This window comes from Bos indicus x Bos taurus, chromosome 3 (genome assembly GCF_003369695.1).
Source record: "Bos indicus x Bos taurus breed Angus x Brahman F1 hybrid chromosome 3, Bos_hybrid_MaternalHap_v2.0, whole genome shotgun sequence".
In the NCBI taxonomy this organism is placed as follows: domain Eukaryota; kingdom Metazoa; phylum Chordata; class Mammalia; order Artiodactyla; family Bovidae; genus Bos; species Bos indicus x Bos taurus.
In genome coordinates this window covers 59677941-59698227 of record NC_040078.1, presented here as the reverse complement: position 1 = coordinate 59698227, position 20287 = coordinate 59677941, and the positions used below count along the sequence as shown (strand labels likewise).

The 20287-nt window shown below is 36.3% G+C and overlaps 1 protein-coding gene across 1 annotated transcript in view; it reads left to right on the top strand.

The window, feature by feature from the left end:
• Positions 1-20287, top strand: part of SPATA1 (spermatogenesis associated 1) — a gene marked incomplete at its 5' end in the record, with an annotated part of 59911 nt that overhangs the window by 19345 nt on the left and 20279 nt on the right. The window contains 4 exon segments of the mRNA XM_027538247.1: positions 680-733; positions 825-1056; positions 15273-15387; positions 16231-16291. Of these exon segments, the coding sequence (XP_027394048.1) occupies positions 680-733; positions 825-1056; positions 15273-15387; positions 16231-16291 (462 nt within the window).

The window sequence follows — 20287 nt, the reverse complement described above, 5'->3', positions numbered from 1 at the left end:
TTTATTTTCATAAAACACATATCACTACCTTAAATCATGTTTATTTTAACATCTGCTCTCCAAGTAGAATATAAGCTACATGAGAGCAGGGATTTCACATTGTTTACCATCCCCTATAGAATACTACCTGACACATAGTATGCCTTCTGTAATTGTTGAATGAATAAACAAGTAACAAATTAACTCTGTGGGTCTAACATTTAAGAAGTAAAGTTTACAAAGTTAGATTCTGGAACTAGATTACCTGGTTTTGCGACCCAACTTGGAAACTTCCTATTTCTAAAATCTTAGACAAGATACTTAACCTCTCTTTGCCTCATTCTCTTCTGTGCCTCATACATACCATATGTATGCCTGTCACATGGAACTGTGAGGATTAACTGAGCTTTATATGTAAGTGTAAAGCATTTAGAATAGGGCCTGGCACATAGTAAGTCCATGCAAGTGAGAGCCATAATTACTGTTGTTAAATAACATAGAGTTTCAATTATGTTTAGTACACTGAACAGAAGTAGGATATATTCTAACCTTTTCTAGAATCTAGCTTAGTTACCAGCGTTAGTACCAACTGTTTGATGTGATTTTTATATCACAGATATATAACTTTTGCAAAACAGTGAGGTTAAAAGTAACTGGAAAATGCTACAAAAGCTTCAATTATTTTTTCATTTGTTTTTAGGTGAAGACAAAGCAAGAATCAGAACTGAAACTCAAATCATTTGTTCCTCCATATGTGTGTAATTTGACATTTTAAATTTATGCTAATTTTTAACTTATTGCTTTTTAAACTATAAACTAATTTTTAAATTTCCTGTATGTTTTAGGCTCTTCAACCAGAATTATATTTGCTTCCTATAATGGATCATTTAGGAAATATTTATTCAGCATCAGCAGCAGTTTCTTTAGATGAACAGCAGACTAATAATGGTGTTGCTGAGCCTGACAGAATAATACACAGACCACTTAATGTAACTCTGTCAAAGGAAGAACCTGGAACAGATCCTAGTGTTTTAGAAAATGCTTTGAAAGAACATCTTGACAAGAATCAGGAAGAAGGTGATTTCAACTGGAATGAAGTTGTTATAGTACATTTTAATAGTCAAGTCTGGGCAAACTGGGCAAATCTAGCCTTACAAATACAGGCAATATAATAGGAAAGCTCCAATTCAACTTGGGGATTTTTAAAAATAGTTGTACGAGTTGGGAGGAAAAAAAAAAGACTAATCTAAATACTATGCTAAAATAAAAATAAAATCAAAATACAACAAAGTCTACCACCTATTATAATTTCAGATAAAGTTAAGGCTAAAGGAGAAGAGAAGGGAAGTGATTGTTACATAAAACCTTACTGTTATAAGTTCAGAAGTATCTTATCCAGGTAAACAGTATCAGGCCAAAGCAAAATAACTTTAATATTGGGAGACATTTGGATTTCAAAGATTAAAATTTTTGTATGATTACACATACCAACTTACTGGTAATTTAGTTCTCAAAAAGTGGTAGGTTTTTAAAAACTCAAACTTTTAAACATATAAATTAAGCTGGTACTACACTCTAAGAATATATTGAAATAAGTTGGATTTTTTTTACCTGGCTGCATACAGCAAATAAATTGTGATGGAAAACCAAATATACTAAAAATTAAGAATTAAATGAAACCCCCTCAATTAATGACAACACTCTTTACAGCTGCAAAATACACTTATTCTTAATTAGTTGCATTTTTCTTCATCTTCAATAATAACAATTATTGCATTCTGCATTCTAAGTTTATACTGTGCCTAGTGATATTCCAAACTTAGCCTCTTCTTGTGTGTGTGTGTGTGTGTGTGTGCTTCACCTTAGGTACATTTAACATGGGCTTCCCAAGTGGCACAGTGATAAAGAATCACCTGCCAATTCAGGAGACACAAGCGACATGGGTTTTATCCCTGCATTGGAAAGGCCCCTGGAGGAGGAAATGGCAACCTGCTCTAGTATTCTTGCCTGGAAAATCCCAAGGACAGAGGAGCCTGAGGCTACAGTCCGTGGGGTCTCAAAAGAATCAGAAACGACTGAGCATACACACATTTAATGTGATCAGTGAGAGTCTTTACCTTATTTTTTTTTTATCTAGGTATATCCCTGCAGTTATATATATGGCTTTCCAGTTATGGTATCAATTAGAGGTTAAATGAAAAAACACCTGGGAAAAAAGTTAATTGTGGAATTCCAGTAGTCCTGAAAAATACAAGATCAAGTAACTAATGAAGTAGGCAATTACCCTACATAAAGTTATGAGTAGTATCATATTTTATACCCTAGGCTACTGGCCAAGTCCCTGAACTATGCTACTTTCACAAAACCCCAAAAAAGTATTTGATTGAGAATATTTAATCTTATGAATTTTGTGTAATTGTAATTTTTAAATAGTATTAATTTCTTGGTGCTTCACATCAAAAAAATTAACTATAATTTAACTGAGAGCCTAGTGTATGCTCATTTTTAAAAGTTCTAGAAACATCAATAACTATTAAGAAAATAAGGATTAACAATAGTTTCACCATCCAGAGATAGCTGTTGTAAAATGAAAGTGAAAATTGCTCTGTCATGTTTGACTCTTTGCAACCCCTTGGAATTCTCCAAGCCAGAATACTGGAGTGGGTAGCCCTTCCCTTCTCCAGGGGATCTTCCTACCCAGGGATCGAACCCAGGTCTCCCACACTGCAGGCAGTTTCTTTACCAGCAAGGGAAGCCCATAGCTATTAGTATCTGTTAGTATTTTGGTGTATATTCTTCCAATTTTTTTTTAGTTCATATAAATATGTTTTAACTTTTGAAAAATGAGGACACATACAAACTCTTTTAAATCCTCTTCTTTTAGAAAATGTCACAGACATGTCATGCCAATAAATATAGATCTACATCATTATAGACTTCTCTTGTGGTATATTTGTTTATATAACCTTGATTTAATATTCTTGCTATTATGAATGGTGCTATAAGCAACATTTTTCTAAATACAGTGCATATATTCTAAATAAATTCTAAATTTATGCATTCTAAATACATGCATTTATCCTACTATCTTCTTAGAAGTTTAATGGCTGTTTCTCAGGGAATGTGTTTTGTTTGTTATTCTTATATTCATCTGTTTTATTTTTTAGATTCCATGTATAAATGATAACATATAGTATTTGTCTTTCTCTGACTGGTATATTTCACTATGCTTCTTAAAAGAGCTTTCCAGCCTTGTGTGCCTCTTTCTGGTCACTCTTCCTCCTTCCCCAATAAAAAGAGTGCTCTGATTTTTTTTTTTAATTATATATTTTTTGCAGTGCTGAGTCTTGGTTACTGTGTGCGGGCTTTCTCTAGTTGCAGTTAGCAGGGGTTACTCTCTAGTCACAGTGCACGGTCTTCTTATTGTGGTAGCTTCTCTTGTTGCAGAACACTGGCTCTAGGGTGTGTGGGCTTCAGTAGTTGTGGTACACAGGCTTGGATGCCTCGTGGAATGTGAATCTTCCCAGACCAGGGATCAAGCCCATGTCCCCTGCATTGGTTGGTGGATTCCAAACCAGTGACCACCAGGGAAGTCCTACTTGATTTTTTGAGATAATTATTTTCTTACTTTTTTTATAGTTTTATTACAACCTCAATGTGTATTCCTTAATAATAATTTAGTTTTGTCTCTTTTGAATTTTATTTATAATCATATTGAAACTTTTTTCTTTTACTTGACATTATAATTGAAAGATTCAACAATGTTGTCATGTATAATACTATTTCATTTCTTTTTACTGTTGTATAATATTTTATTGTATGATCATATCATGATTTATTTACCTATTCTGCTGACAGACAGTTGGTTTCCAATTTGGGGCTATTACAAATATGCTATTTTGTACATTCTTGTACATGAGTCCTAAATGCATATGTGCAAAAGAATCTCAAAAAAGTATACCTAGAATTAGCATTGTATGTATATGTTCAACTTTACTAAATAATTTCCATGTGTTTTCCAAAGTGACTGTACCCAGTACCAAAAAGTTGTTTCTAAAAGTTGTATCAAAAGTTCCTGTTGAACCATAATCTTGCTGTCAGACTACATTCTGGATAATTTGTTCACCTCTTTCTTCCAAATCTACCTTACCAATTCTCTTTTTAGCTATGTCTAATCTGCTATTAAACCCTTACACTGAATTTATAATTCCAAATATTCTATTTCTCTTTTCTAGTCATTCTCTTTGCTTAAACATTTCTTCATATGTTTCATGGCCATTTGGATTTGTCTTCATCCAAGTGTTTTGCCTATTTTATGTTCTCTTAAATATTGATTCATTTTATTGTTGTTGTTCAGTCAGTTGCTCAGTCATATCTGACTCTGCAGCTGCATGGACTGCAGCATACCAGGCCTCTCTGTCCTTCACCATCACCCACAGCCTGCTCAAACTCATGTCCATTAAGTCAGAGATGCCATCCAACCATCTCATCCTCTGTCGTCCCCTTCTCCTGCCTTCAATCTTTCCCGGCATCAGGGTCTTTTCTAATGAGTCAGTTCTTCGCATCAGGTGACCCAAGTATTGGAGTTTCGGCTTCAGCATCAGTCCTTCCAATGAATATTCAGAACTGATTTTATTTAGGATGGACTGGTTGGATCTCCTTGCAGTCTAAGGGACTCTCAAGAGTCTTCTCCAACACCACAGTTCAAAAGCATCAATTCTTTGGCACTCAGCTTTCTTTATGGTCCAACTCTCACATCCATACATGACTACTGGAAAAACCATAGCTTTGACTAGATGGACCTTTGTTGGCAAAGTAATGTCTCTGCTTTTTAATATATTCTCTAGATTGGTCATAGCTTTTCTTCCAAGGAGCAAGCGTCTTTTAATTTCAAGGCTGCAGTCACCATCTGCAGGGATTTTGGAGCCCCAAAAAATAAAGTCTGACACTGTTTCCATTTTTTCCCCATCTATTTGCCATGAAGTGATGGGACTGGATGCCATGATCTTAGTTTTCTGAATATTGAGTTTTAAGCCAGCTTTTTCACTCTCCTCTTTCACTTTCATCAAGGGGTTCTTTAGTTCCTCTTTGCTTTCTGCCATAAGGGTGGTGTCATCTGCATATCTAAGGTTATTGATATTTCTCCTGGCAATCTTGGTTTCCAGCTTGTGCTTCATCCAGCCCAGCATTTCTCATGATGTACTTTGCATATAAGTTATTAAAGCAGGGTGACAATATGTACAGATATTTTTCCAGCAGTTGTATGTATATGTGTGTGTGTGTGTGTGTGTATTTCTATATAATTCACTCTAGATTTTAGTTTGTGGCTTGTCTTTTTATTCTCTTTAGATTCTTTTGAGGAAAGGAATTCTTAAATTTTGTCAGCATGTTTTAACAATTACAGAGATGAGTGTTGACATTTTCAGCTCTGTTTTGTTTTGTGCATTTTGAAGCTCTTTTATGAGATGTATGCACAATTTAGGATTGTTATGTTTTCTTGAAAAAAATTGACTTCTATGTTATTATGTAATGTTTCTCTTTATCTCTGGTAATGGTCTTCAATTTGAAATTCACTTAGTCTGATATTAATATAATCACTCTAGCTTTCTTTTGATTAGTTTTTTGATGGTATATCTTTTTCTATTTAACTTTTATCTGACTTTATATTCCAAATGGGTTTCCTGTAAACAACATATATATATATACCTTACCTTTTAATCCAGTTTGACCAACTGTGCCTTTTATTAATATTAGGCGTGTTTAGACCATTTACATTTAATGTAATTACTGATGTGGTTGGTTTTAAATGTACCATTTTATTATTTATTTTCTATTTGTCTCATCTGTTTTCTGTTTCTTCCTTGACTTTTTTTTTTGTTGAGTAGTTTTTTTTTATTCAATTTTATCTCCACCATTGGCTCATTAGTTATTCCTCATTTTAAAAAGCATTTAGTGGTTACTGTAGGTTGATGGTCAGAAAACACCTTTTTTAAAATTTAAATCCATGCCCTACGGCTTATTTTTTTTTATAAATAAACTTACTTGAACACAGCCATGCCCTTTCATTTACATATTGTCAATGACTGTTTTTGCACTGCAATGATAGAGTTGAGTAGTTGTGACAAAGACCATGGTCTACTAGCCTGAAATATTTGCTGTCTGTATTTTAAGAAGTGTCTCCAGGATATACATTATATATACCTTTAATTTGAAGTATACTTTCAATTATATACAACTTCATACATAGTATGAGAACCTTACAGCAATATACTTCTATTCTCTCCCTCAAATCTTCTGTGCTATTGTTGTTATACATCTTACCCCTATATGTGTTACAAACTCCATAATACATTTTTATTGTTTTTGCTCTTAGTGTGCATTATCTTTTTTGTGTGTGTGTGCATTATCTTTTAAAGAAATTAAAAATAAGGGGTAAATGACTTTTTTAAATTTAGGAGAGAATTTCTTTCCCCTAACCTAGTAGTAGTAAACCAATGCTTTGTATGTTTGTGATCCTGGGCCCAAGATGATCCTGCCAGCTTTTGCTTCTTTCCTTCCTTTAGGCTTTATCTAAGACTAGGGGTGGAAAGGTTTCCTTACCCTCCTCAGTAATAAAAATTTATTTATTTTTTGGCCATGCTAGGTCTTCATTGCTCTGTGGACTTTTCTCTAGTTATGGCAAGCAGGGGCTACTCTCTAGTGGTGTGTGGGTTTCTCACTGCGGTGGCTTCTCTTGTTGTGGAGCACAGGCTGTAGAGCACAGACAGGTTCAATAGTTGTGGTGCATAGGCTTAGTTGCACCACGGTATGAGGCATCTTCCTGGATCAGGGATTAAACTCGTGTCTCCTGCATTGGCAGATGGATTCTTTACCACTGGGCCACAAGGAAGCCTCCTTTTTACTTCTTCAAACAATGACAATTACTTCCTCCAATGCTCTGCCAAAAATGAAACATCTTATTTTCTCCTTGGAGGAAATTAGAATCTGATTTCTTATAAACTTAACTCTGATGAGTTCAGTTATTATTTTATAGATGGTGTTTTTCTCCTTGTTCAGGTGGGAGCAGTTTTGTCTTTCTATATCCTCAGCAAAAGTGGAGCTGCAGTTCTTTAGTCAAGTTTGTCAGCATTTTCTTTCATGATAAGTGCTTCCTCTGTATTAAGATGTCTTCTTTAAAAAATCCCTTTGCTGTGAGGATATGGCCCTGTATTATATTACAAATATTTTATGGTTAGCTTTTCACATTTAGTTCATTAATATACCAGGAATTTATTTTTATGTGTGATGTGAGATGAAGTTCCTTAATTTTTATCATATGTGCACTATCATTTATTGATGATAGTTGTACAGTGTCTTAAAATTGTCAGATTACTCTTTAGTGGTGCTTGAGAATACAAAATATCTGAGCTCTAACATTGTGATATTATCAAAATATAACTGGTAAAAATATGCACAGCATATTTCATTGGTTCTTTAATGAAGGAGAAAAGATGTATTTCTTATTTTTTCATATTAGAATGGATAGTCATTTCTATTTGTTATCTTTTAGTCTTTTCCAGCACTACACATCTCTATATTTTTTGACATGCCTCAACTTTATCATGTTTAATCTTTGATTGTTGTTGCCCCCAAGCCAGTACACTTTCTTATTTCTTTCGTTCCATCATTCTTCCAGTTGTTCAAACTTAAAGCTTTGAAAATTTCCTTATTGTAAAATGATAGATTCTTAGTTTAAAGGAAACTTAAAAACCATCTTGAGTGGCCTTCTTGCTTATATCTCCTTTCTAGTGTATCTTCTAGACTGCCATCGGCATCATTCTTGTTACAAGTTGGATTATTTATCTTCCTATTTAAAAACCCTTGAAAGAGTCACTGATTAAGCCCCCTTAAAAAGGCATAGAGAGGGGAGGAGGAGCCAAGATGGCGGAGGAGTAGGACGGGAAGAACACTTTCTCCCCCACAAATTCATCAAAAGAGCATTTAAACGTCGAGTAAATTCCACAAAACAACTTCTGAATGCCGGCAGAGGACATCAGGCAACCAGAAAAGCAATCCAACTCTTCGAAAGGAGGTAGGAAAAAATATAAAAGACAAAAAAAGAGACAAAAGAGGGAGGGACGGAGTTCCGTCCCGGGAAGGGAGTCTTAAAAAGAGAGAAGTTTCCAAACACCAGGAAACCTTCTCACTGCCGAATCTGTGCCGAGCTTTGGAAGCACAGCAGGAAGAAAAAATAAATAAACAATTAAAACTCGAAGATTGCGAGTCCTACGGTAACTCCCCCAGCGGAGAAGCAGCGCAGACGCCTGCACGCGCCATTAGCAAGCGGGGGCTGGGCAGGGAGGCGCAGCTGCATCGCTTAGAGTAAGAATCTGGCCTGAATACCCTGAGCACTATCTGAGCGAAATAATTTGGGCTAGCAAACCAGACTGTGGGATATCTACCACGCGAAAAGCCAGCCCCAACCTAAGACACCGCCAGGCCCGCGCACGGAACAAAGAATTGAACAGAGATAGCCGGCTGCAGACCTTCCCCCTCCAGTGACAGGCAGCCAGAGCCGGAAGGGGGCAATCGCAGCCCCAGAGAGACATTATCTATAAAACTGTAAGCAGGCTTCTTTGCTAACTAAAACTTTTTGGGGGTCTGGACGGTTAACATCTGCCTGAGAAGGTGCACCGGTTTTACACCCAGATAACCGAGGGGTGGGGAGGCGATAAGTCGCAGCATTGGCGCTCGCCAAACACCTCATCACTTGAGCTGCTCGGACCTGGGAAGAGCACAAAACTCAGGCCCAACTGAGTCTGCGCCTCTGAGGACTACCCGAGTGCCTGAACCTGAGCGGCTTGGACCTGGGAGGTACATGCAACCCAGGGCCAGCCTCGGATTGTTCCCGGCGGAACAACCTAGAGCCCGAGCAGTGTGGGCAGGGAGGCTACACGCGCCGTGAGCGGGGGCAGACCCAGTGTGGCTGAGGCACTGCGAGCGCACGCCAGTGTTATTTGTTTGCAGCATCCCTCCCTCCCTCCCCACAGCGCGACTGAACAAAGAGAAGAAATACAGCTCCACCCATCAGAACACCGACACAAGCTTCTCTAACCAGGAAACCTTGACAAGCCACCTGTACAAACCCACACACAGCGAGGAAAAGCCACAATAAAGAGAACTCCACAAACTGCCAGAATACAGAAAGGACACCCCAAACTCAGCAATTTAAACAAGATGAAGAGACAGAGGAATAGCCAGCAGATAAAGGAACAGGATAAATGCCCACCAAACCAAACAAAAGAGGAAGAGATAGGGAATCTACCTGATAAAGAATTCCGAATAATGATAGTGAAATTGATCCAAAATCTTGAAATTAAAATGGAATCACAGATAAATAGCGTGGAGACAAGGATTGAGAAGATGCAAGAAAGGTTTAACAAGGACCTAGAAGAAATAAAAAAGAGTCAATATATAATGAATAATGCAATAAATGAAATTAAAAACACTCTGGAGGCAACAAATAGTAGAATAACAGAGGCAGAAGATAGGATTAGTGAATTAGAAGATAGAATGGTAGAAATAAATGAATCAGAGAGAATAAAAGAAAAACGAATTAAAAGAAATGAGGACAATCTCAGAGACCTCCAGGACAATATTAAACGCTACAACATTCGAATCATAGGGGTTCCAGAAGAAGAAGACAAAAAGAAAGACCATGAGAAAATACTTGAGGAGATAATAGTTGAAAACTTCCCTAAACTGGGGAAGGAAATAATCACCCAAGTCCAAGAAACCCAGAGAATCCCAAACAGGATAAACCCAAGGCGAAACACCCCAAGACACATATTAATCAAATTAACAAAGATCAAACACAAAGAACAAATATTAAAAGCAGCAAGGGAAAAACAACAAATAACACACAAGGGAATTCCCATAAGGATAACAGCTGATCTTTCAATAGAAACTCTTCAAGCCAGGAGGGAATGGCAAGACATACTTAAAATGATGAAAGAAAATAAGCTACAGCCCAGATTATTGTATCCAGCAAGGATTTCATTCAAGTATGAAGGAGAAATCAAAAGCTTCTCAGACAAGCAAAAGCTGAGAGAATTCTGCACCACCAAACCAGCTCTCCAACAAATACTAAAGGATATTCTCTAGACAGGAAACACAAAAATGGTGTATAAATTCGAACCCCAAACAATAAAGTAAATGGCAACGGGATCATACTTATCAGTAATTACCTTAAACGTAAATGGGTTGAATGCCCCAACCAAAAGACAAAGACTGGCTGAATGGATACAAAAACAAGACCCCTACATATGTTGTCTACAGGAGACCCACCTCAAAACAGGGGACACATACAGACTGAAAGTGAAGGGCTGGAAAAAGATTTTCCATGCAAATAGGGACCAAAAGAAAGCAGGAGTAGCAATACTCATAGCAGATAAAATAGACTTTAAAACAAAGGCTGTGAAAAGAGACAAAGAAGGTCACTACATAATGATCAAAGGATCAATCCAAGAAGAAGATATAACAATTATAAATATATATGCACCCAACACGGGAGCACCGCAGTATGTAAGACAAATGCTAACAAGTATGAAAGGAGAAATTAACAATAACACAATAATAGTGGGAGATTTTAATACCCCACTCACACCTATGGATAGATCAACTAAACAGAAAATTAACAAGGAAACACAAACTTTAAACGATACAATAGACCAGTTAGACCTAATTGATATCTATAGGACATTTCATCCCAAAACAATGAATTTCACCTTTTTCTCAAGCGCACATGGAACCTTCTCCAGGATAGATCACATCCTGGGTCATAAAGCTAGCCTTGGTAAATTCAAAAAAATAGAAATCATTCCAAGCATCTTTCTGACCACAATGCAGTAAGATTAGATCTCAATTACAGGAGAAAAACTATTAAAAATTCCAACATATGGAGGATGAACAACACCCTGCTGAATAACCAACAAATCACAGAAGAAATCAAAAAAGAAATCAAAATTTGCATAGAAATGAATGAAAATGAAAACACAACAACCCAAAACCTGTGGGACACTGTAAAAGCAGTCCTAAGGGGAAAGTTCATAGCAATACAGGCACACCTCAAGAAACAAGAAAAAAGTCAAATAAATAACCTAACTCTACACCTAAAGCAACTAGAAAAGGAAGAAATGAAGAACCCCAGGGTTAGTAGAAGGAAAGAAATCTTAAAAATTAGAGCAGAAATAAATGCAAAAGAAACAAAAGAGACCATAGCAAAAATCAACAAAGCCAAAAGCTGGTTCTCTGAAAGGATAAATAAAATTGATAAACCATTAGCCAGACTCATCAAGAAACAAAGGGAGAAAAATCAAATCCATAAAATTAGAAACGAAAATGGAGAGATCACAACAGACAACACAGAAATACAAAGGATTATAAGAGACTATTATCAACAATTATATGCCAATAAAATGGACAACGAGGAAGAAATGGACAAACTCTTAGAAAAGTACAACTTTCCAAAACTCGACCAGGAAGAAATAGAAAACCTTAACAGACCCATCACTAGCACGGAAATTGAAACTGTAATCAAAAATCTTCCAGCAAACAAATGCCCAGGTCCAGACGGCTTCACAGCTGAATTCTACCAAAAATTTAGAGAAGAGCTAACACCTATCCTGCTCAAACTCTTCCAGAAAATTGCAGAGGAAGGTAAACTTCCAAACTCATTCTATGAGGCCACCATCACCCTAATACCAAAACCTGACAAAGATCCTACAAAAAAAGAAAACTACAGGCCAATATCACTGATGAACATAGATGCAAAAATCCTAAACAAAATTCTAGCAATCAGAATCCAACAACACATTAAAAAGATCATACACCATGACCAAGTGGGCTTTATCCCAGGGATGCAAGGATTCTTCAATATCCGCAAATCAATCAATGTAATACACCACATTAACAAATTGAAAAACAAAAACCATATGATTATCTCAATAGATGCAGAGAAAGCCTTTGACAAAATTCAACACCCATTTATGATAAAAACTCTCCAGAAAGCAGGAATAGAAGGAACATAACATAATAAAAGCTATATATGACAAACCCACAGCAAACATTATCCTCAATGGTGAAAAATTGAAAGCATTTCCTCTAAAGTCAGGAACAAGACAAGGGTGCCCACTTTCACCATTACTATTCAACATAGTTTTGGAAGTTTTGGCCACAGCAATCAGAGCAGAAAAAGAAATAAAAGGAATCCAAATTGGAAAAGAAGAAGTAAAACTCTCACTATTTGCAGATGACATGATCCTCTACATAGAAAACCCTAAAGACTCCACCAGAAAATTACTAGAACTAATCAATGATTATAGTAAAGTTGCAGGATATAAAATCAACACACAGAAATCCCTTGCATTCCTATACACTAATAATGAGAAAACAGAAAGAGAAATTAAGGAAACAATTCCATTCACCATTGCAACGGAAAGAATAAAATACTTAGGAATATATCTACCTAAAGTAACTAAAGACCTATACATAGAAAACTATAAAACACTGGTGAAAGAAATCAAAGAGGACACTAATAGATGGAGAAATATACCATGTTCATGGATTGGAAGAATCAATATAGTGAAAATGAGTATACTACCCAAAGCAATTTATAGATTCAATGCAATCCCTATCAAGCTACCAACAGTATTCTTCACAGAGCTAGAACAAATAATTTCACAATTTGTATGGAAATACAAAAAACCTCGAATAGCCAAAGCGATCTTGAGAAAGAAAAACTGGAGGAATCAACCTACCTGACTTCAGGCTCTACTACAAAGCCACAGTTATCAAGACAGTATGGTACTGGCACAAAGACAGAAATATAGATCAATGGAACAAAATAGAAAGCCCAGAGATAAATCCACGCACATATGGACACCTTATCTTTGACAAAGGAGGCAAGAATATACAATGGATTAAAGACAATCTCTTTAACAAGTGGTGCTGGGAAATCTGGTCAACCACTTGTAAAAGAATGAAACTAGAACACTTTCTAACACCATATACAAAAATAAACTCAAAATGGATTAAAGATCTCAACGTAAGACCAGAAACTATAAAACTCCTAGAGGAGAACATAGGCAAAACACTCTCTGACATACATCACAGCAGGATCCTCTATGACCCACCTGCCAGAATATTGGAAATAAAAGCAAAAATAAACAAATGGGACCTAATTAAACTTAAAAGCTTCTGCACATCAAAGGAAACTATTAGCAAAGTGAAAAGACAGCCTTCAGAATGGGAGAAAATAATAGCAAATGAAGCAACCGACAAACAACTAATCTCAAAAACATACAAGCAACTCCTTCAGCTCAACTCCAGAAAAATAAATGACCCAATCAAAAAATGGGCCAAAGATCTAAATAGACATTTCTCCAAAGAAGACATACAGATGGCTAACAAACACATGAAAAGATGCTCAACATCACTCATTATCAGAGAAATGCAAATCAAAACCATTATGAGATATCATTTCACACCAGTCAGAATGGCTGCGATCCGAAAGTCTACAAATAATAAATGCTGGAGAGGGTGTGGAGAAAAGGGAACCCTCTTACACTGTTGGTGGGAATGCAAACTAGTACAGCCACTATGGAGAACAGTGTGGAGATTCCTTAAAAAACTGGAAATAGAACTGCCTTATGATCCAGCAATCCCACTGCTGGGCATACACACTGAGGAAACCAGAAGGGAAAGAGACACGTGTACCCCAATGTTCATCGCAGCACTGTTTATAATAGCCAGGACATGGAAGCAACCTAGATGTCCATCATCAGATGAATGGATAAGAAAGCAGTGGTACATATACACAATGGAGTATTACTCAGCCATTAAAAAGAATACATTTGAATCAGTTTTAATGAGGTGGATGAAACTGGAGCCTATTATACAGAGTGAAGTAAGCCAGAAGGACAAACACCAATACAGTATACTAACGCATATATATGGAATTTAGAAAGATGGTAACGATAACCCTGTATACGAGATAGCAAAAGAGACACTGATGTATAGAACAGTCTTATGGACTCTGTGGGAGAGGGAGAGGGTGGGAAGATTTGGGAGAATGGCATTGAAACATGTGAAATGTCAATAAAATTAAAAAAAAAAAAAAAGGCATAGAGAACTATTCATATTCTTAACTTCAAATCCAGATTACAAATGTTGGGCCATGCAGCCCAATTCCAAAAAGCTTTCTTCACATAGATTATGATATGAATGGAGCTTTCAGGCTTTGTTTAATGTGGTAGTTGGTTCAATAATTTTTACCTGGTATTAGTAATAATACTATTATTGCCTGGAAAATTCCATGGACAGAGAAGCCTGGCAGGCTATATATAGTCCATGGGGTGGCAAAGAGTTAAACACAACTAAGCAACTGAGTACACACACACACACTGTTATTATTATAGTTTGGTGGTAGGAAGGGGAGGAAGAAGCACCATGTAGTACAACTGGAGGTAGGTAGGGATTTAGCTGCAAAATCCTTGTTTGCAAAGCTACAAAGTTTTGTAGGTAATGGAGAGCCATTTAAAGTTTTTAACAGGAATGGTGTAATTGGATTTCAGTTCCAGAAAAACAATGTGGGAGACAATATGGAGACTAGACTGAGGTGATAAAGACCTGAACTAGGAAATGCTATGGAATGGAAATCAGAACTTGAAATCTAAAGCCTTCTAATGATTGCATACTGTGCAGAAAGTGTTTTATATGCACTATTGCCATTTTAGAGCTAAGGAAACTGAAGTGAGAAATAACTTACCTGAGGTCACACATGCTGTGATAATGCCCGGACGGGAACACTTATATGTTTGTGTATGTAAAATAACAAATGACATATGCTCTGTATTTATACCCTGTGCTTCCCAGAGGAGGATCCTCAGAATACTATTTTAAAACATACTTTTGGCAAAAGCTTTTTAGAGACAACTAGATTTGAATAAAACCCAACTTACCTCACCTTGTATATATTGTACATAAAAACAGAGAAATCCTACAATAGGTGTGTGTCTTTATGGGATTTGTGTTCCTGTTAGGATTGCTTTAATCCAATTTTCCGCAAACTGAATTTACCAAAGAATTCTCCTTTTGCAAAAACTAAAGGTTTCATGAAATTCAGTTTGGAAATAATAAAGTTCATGGAGATATTGAAACATGGATAAGAATATATAGTATATACATGTAAATATTATTTTAGTATTTTCTTAATATTGTAAACTTTCTTTGCTATGGGTGGATATCAGCATCAGCTGGGGGAAAAGCTACTCCAAATGAGAATCAGTTCGGAAATAATCAAACTGGAAATCCTGAATTGCCAGGATCACAGGAAGATTCAGATAATGATTATTTTAGCCACAGTAAAAGGTAATTAGTATGAATGTTGATTCTACATGTCATAATCTATAAGAGTGAGATAGCCAGGGTACTGTCTTAGAATCTTCTAATTAAAACAAGGACCAAGTGAAGTTAATGACATTTTTAGCTAAAACCACCTTGATTCTGATGTTTACTGTTGTATACTAGTATTTCCCTCCAATATAATGGGGGATAATGTATTGCTTAAATTTATTCTATTGTTATTATTTTGTCATCAGGGGCAACCTAAATGGCAAAAAAGTTTCTGTCCTCATTTTTGTTTCCTAGAATTAATTTTTCTGGCTCTTTTACATTCCTGGTTATGGTAAACTAATCATTATGCTTGTGTTTCACATTGGTATAATTTCAGTCAAAATTATAGTACTTAAACCACAGTTTGCATACAGCCTTTTGCAATTAAGGTAAGAAATTTTATAAATAATTATTCTCAAAATAACTATAAATAAAGTATGTTTATTAAATTTCCAGTTAGTTTACCTTGCTATCAACATTGGACTGTGATTTGAATTTAGCTATAATGGATGAGTCTGAGCAAACTCCGAAAGATAGAGGACAGGGAAACCTGGTGCACTGCAGTCCATGGGGTCACAAGGAATCAGACATAGCGACTGAACAACAACATAATGAAATATTATCTTATAACTCATGCTAAATGTAGTTTATGTTAATCATTAATGAGTTTGAAAGATAAAATAATAGTTTTGAGATGACTTTAAAATTTTTTAATGTTATATTTGTGTTTATGGAATGTTAAACAATTAAAAACATGAAAAGCTAATATTCATGGAATCATTTTTAATATGACTTTCAATTTTATCATTCCCTTTTAAGTCAGTTTCTTTGGAAAAATGAAGATGATAGAGCTAATATCATTAGAAGAGAGGATAATCCGGTATGATTTCTAAATTTTTCTTAAATGTGATATTGTACCATATTTATACTGAAATTGAAATGAAACTGCAGATTAAAATGCCTAAGTCTTCTACCTTATACATTAGAGACGGGGGAGACAAACCTCAAGAAAATTCAGGAGCCTGCCAATTCAGTGAAATTTCTGGGGGTTTTATGGTCTGGGAGATATGCTGAGATATGCCCTTTAAAGTAAAAAACCAGGTATTTGAACCTTGCCCCAGCTACCATTGAAAATGAGTCACTCAATATAGAGTCATTCGACCTCTTTCAAATTTGGAGATTTATTGCATTCAAATGTGTGGCTCCAATATTTCCTTTTTTTTTTTTTTTAAATCAAGTAATCTAAAAGACTACCAACTTTGGGCAGAAACAACTCACAAAGTAATCCAAGAGACACAGCAAACAGTGTGGCCAGTTGTGTGCTAACATTCATCTAGTCCATTGATACTTGATATGTAATAGGTTGGAATGCTGAATGGAGTCTGAGACAAGTCCTAGTAGAAGAATCACAGCTCCGAGCCTTTGAGTTTTGGAGTAAAGGCATGCCATCTGCAGCAAATAATTATTTTGTTGTTGCTAGATATTACTAAAACATGCTATCTTCACACTTAAAAATGAAATTTTTCCACCTGGTGGGTACTGAATGCTATTTCACTATGGCCTGAATTTTAATTTCCCAGGTTACCCATACAGTTGGTTTGATCCTGTTTATATAGTTTATGGGCTCCATTTTAATAACTTTTTTGAAGAACTACCTTTTCAAGTAGTTGAAGTATTTTTCTCTTATTGCAAATCAAGATACTAACTTCTTACTTCTTCTTGTTTACATCTATTTGGTATACCCCATCTTCCTCCTCTACTTTTTCCCCCAACTTTTCTGGATTGCATTGTTTTAGGTACCTCTTTATAGGCATCATAAACTTGGGTTTCATTTTGTAAACAGTCTGAAAGGCATTTTCATTTAGTAGATGAGTTATCTCCTTCTATGTTACGATGGGATTGATATATTTGACCTCAAATTTGTCATTTTACTTTGCTATAATTACTATGTGGCTTATTTGCACTTTCCCCCTTCCTCGAATGTAGGAAGGTTGAATCTTATTCTAGTGTTTACCTTTATACTAATACAAGTTTTTGTTAGTATTCCTCACCCTCCTTTTTCCTTTTTTAAAATTTATGCTTCTTCAAAAATTTGAAATTTTTGATTCGTTACCTCTAAAATTATCCTCTGACTCCTACCTTACATTCAAGGTGATTAAAAAGTCATCCCTCTCTCTTTTCTTCCCTCATATACTTTTAGTTGTATCATTTCTACTTTGTCAAAGAACAGAACATTTATGGGCTGTGCTTCTTGTCTTCTCCTCACCCTTGTTTTAGTCTCAGATCTATAATTAAATACGTTCAACACTTACTGCCAGTTCTTTTGCACAAGATTTTTCAATCATTTCCTGGCTGGGTTAAGCTCCACTTATTTAAAAAAAAAAAAGCTCCTACATACAATATTCCTTTACTTCTTCCATATTTAAATCTGTCTAGAGCAGGAATAGACAAACAAGGCTCAAAACCAGTTTAGTGAAGCAAATGGGACCTAAAAAAATTTTTTTTTAAGTTAGAAAAAGAAGAATTATGACAGATACCATTTGTGGCCTGCAAAACCTAAATTATTTATTCCGAGGCCTTTTACAGAAGAAGTTTGCTCATCCTTGCTTTGAGCCTTGATACTTGATGGATAGCTTGATTGTCTGTAACATCCTCGCCTTATGCAATTTTTCCTTGAATTTATTTAAATGTTCCCCTATTGATGTCTTATTTTATTTGTTACTATTAAGAAGTGTGATGCCAAATTGATTTCATTTTCCTTGTAAATTGGTTTGGGTATTTTCTTCTGGAAGGCCAGAGTATTCTTTTAATATGTAGTAGTTTTATCAGGCTGTACTTCAGTTGAGAGTTCTAGGTCTGGTTTTTATGAGTACCTAGTGGTTCCATTGGAGAAGGCAATGGCACCCCACTCCAGTACTCTTGCCTGGCAAACCCCATGGATGGAGGAGCCTGGTAGGCTACAGTCCATGGGGTCGCTAGGAGTCGGACATGACTGAGCGACTTCACTTTCACTTTTCACTTTCATGCTTTGGAGAAGGAAATGGCAACCCACTCCAGTATTCCTGCCTGGACAATCCCAGGGATGGGGGAGCCTGGTGGGCTGCCATCTATGGGGTCACACAGAGTCGGACATGACTGAAGTGACTTAGCAGCAGCAGCAGCAGAGGCTCCTTTTAGGGCTTCCCCGGTGGCTCAGCTGGTAAAGAATTCAACTGCAATGTGGGAGACCTGGGTTAAATCCCTGGGTTGGGAAGATCCTCTGAAGAAGGGAACAGCTACCCACTCCAGTATTCTGGTCTGGAGAATTCCATGGACTGGGGAATCCAGTCCGTGGGGTCGCAAAAAGCCGGACATGACTGAGCAACTTTCACTAGTGGGCCCTTTCAGTATGAAGATCAAGCCTTCTTTTATTTCAACAAATTATAGTTCTAGAAAACAATATAAATAGCAGATCCATTCAATGTTTTTTTTTCAGGGACCCCAGTTTGTCTTTATTAGTTCTTCTTTACCTTCTATTTCTATTACTTTCTCTCTGATCAAGTTTACCATTTCTTTTTTTTTTTTTAATTTTTAAAATTAATGTATTTATTTTAATTGGAGGCTAGTTACTTTACAATATTGTAGTGTTTTTTGCCAAACATCGACATAAATCAGCCATGGGCACACATGTTTTCCCATCCAGAACTCCCCTCCCACCTCCCTCCCCACCCCATCTCCCAGGGTCATCCCAGTGCACCAGCCCTGAGCACCCTGTCTCATGTATCAAACCTGAACCGGCGATCTGCTTCATATATAATATACATGTATCAACGCTACCCTCTCAAATCATCCCACCCTCACCTTCTCCCACAGAGTCCAAAGACTGTTCTTTACATCTGTGTCTCTTTTGCTATCTCACATATAGGGTCGTTACCATCTTTCTAAATTCCATATATATATGTGTTAGTGTACTGTATTGGTGTTTTTCTTTCTGACTTACTTCACTCTGTATAATAGGCTCCAGTTTCATCCACCTCATTAGAACTGATTCACATGCATTCTTTTTAATGGCTGAGTAATATTCCATTGTGTATATGTACCATGGCTTTCTTATCCATTCGTCTGCCATTGGACATCTAGATTGCTTCCATGTCCTAGCTATTGTAAACAGTGCTGCGGTGAACATTGGGGTACACATGGCTCTTTCCATTCTGGTTTCTTCAGTGTGTATGCCCAGCAGTGGGATTGCTGAGTAGTATGGCAGTTCTATTTCCAGTTTTTTAAAGAATCTCCACACTGTTCTCTATAGTGGCCATACTAGTTTGCATTCCCACCAACAATGTAAGAGGGTTCCTTTTTCTCCACACCCTCTCCAGCATTTATTGTTTGTAGACTTTTTAATAGCAGCCATTCTCACTGGTGTGAGATGGTACCTCATTGTGGTTTTGATTTGCATTTCTCTGATAATAAGTGATGTTGAGCATCTTTTCATGTATTTGTTAGCCATCTGTATGTCTTCCTTGGAAAAATGTCTGTTTAGTTCTTTGACCCATTTTTTGATTGGGTCATTTATTTTTCTGGAATTGAGCTGCAGGAGCTGCTTGTATATTTTTGAGATTAATTCTTTGTCAGTTGTTTTGTTTGCTATTATTTTCTCCCATTCTGAAGGCTGTCTTTTCACCTTGCTTATAGTTTCCTTCATTGTGCAAATGGTTTTAAGTTTAATTAGGTCCCATTGTTTATTTTTGCTTTTATTTCCATTATTTTGGGAGCTGGGTCATAGAGGATCCTGCTGTGATTTATGTCAGAGAGTGTTTTGCCTATATTTTCCTCTAGGAGTTTTATAGTTTCTGGTCTTACGTGTGGACCTTTAATCCATTTTGAATTTATTTTTGTG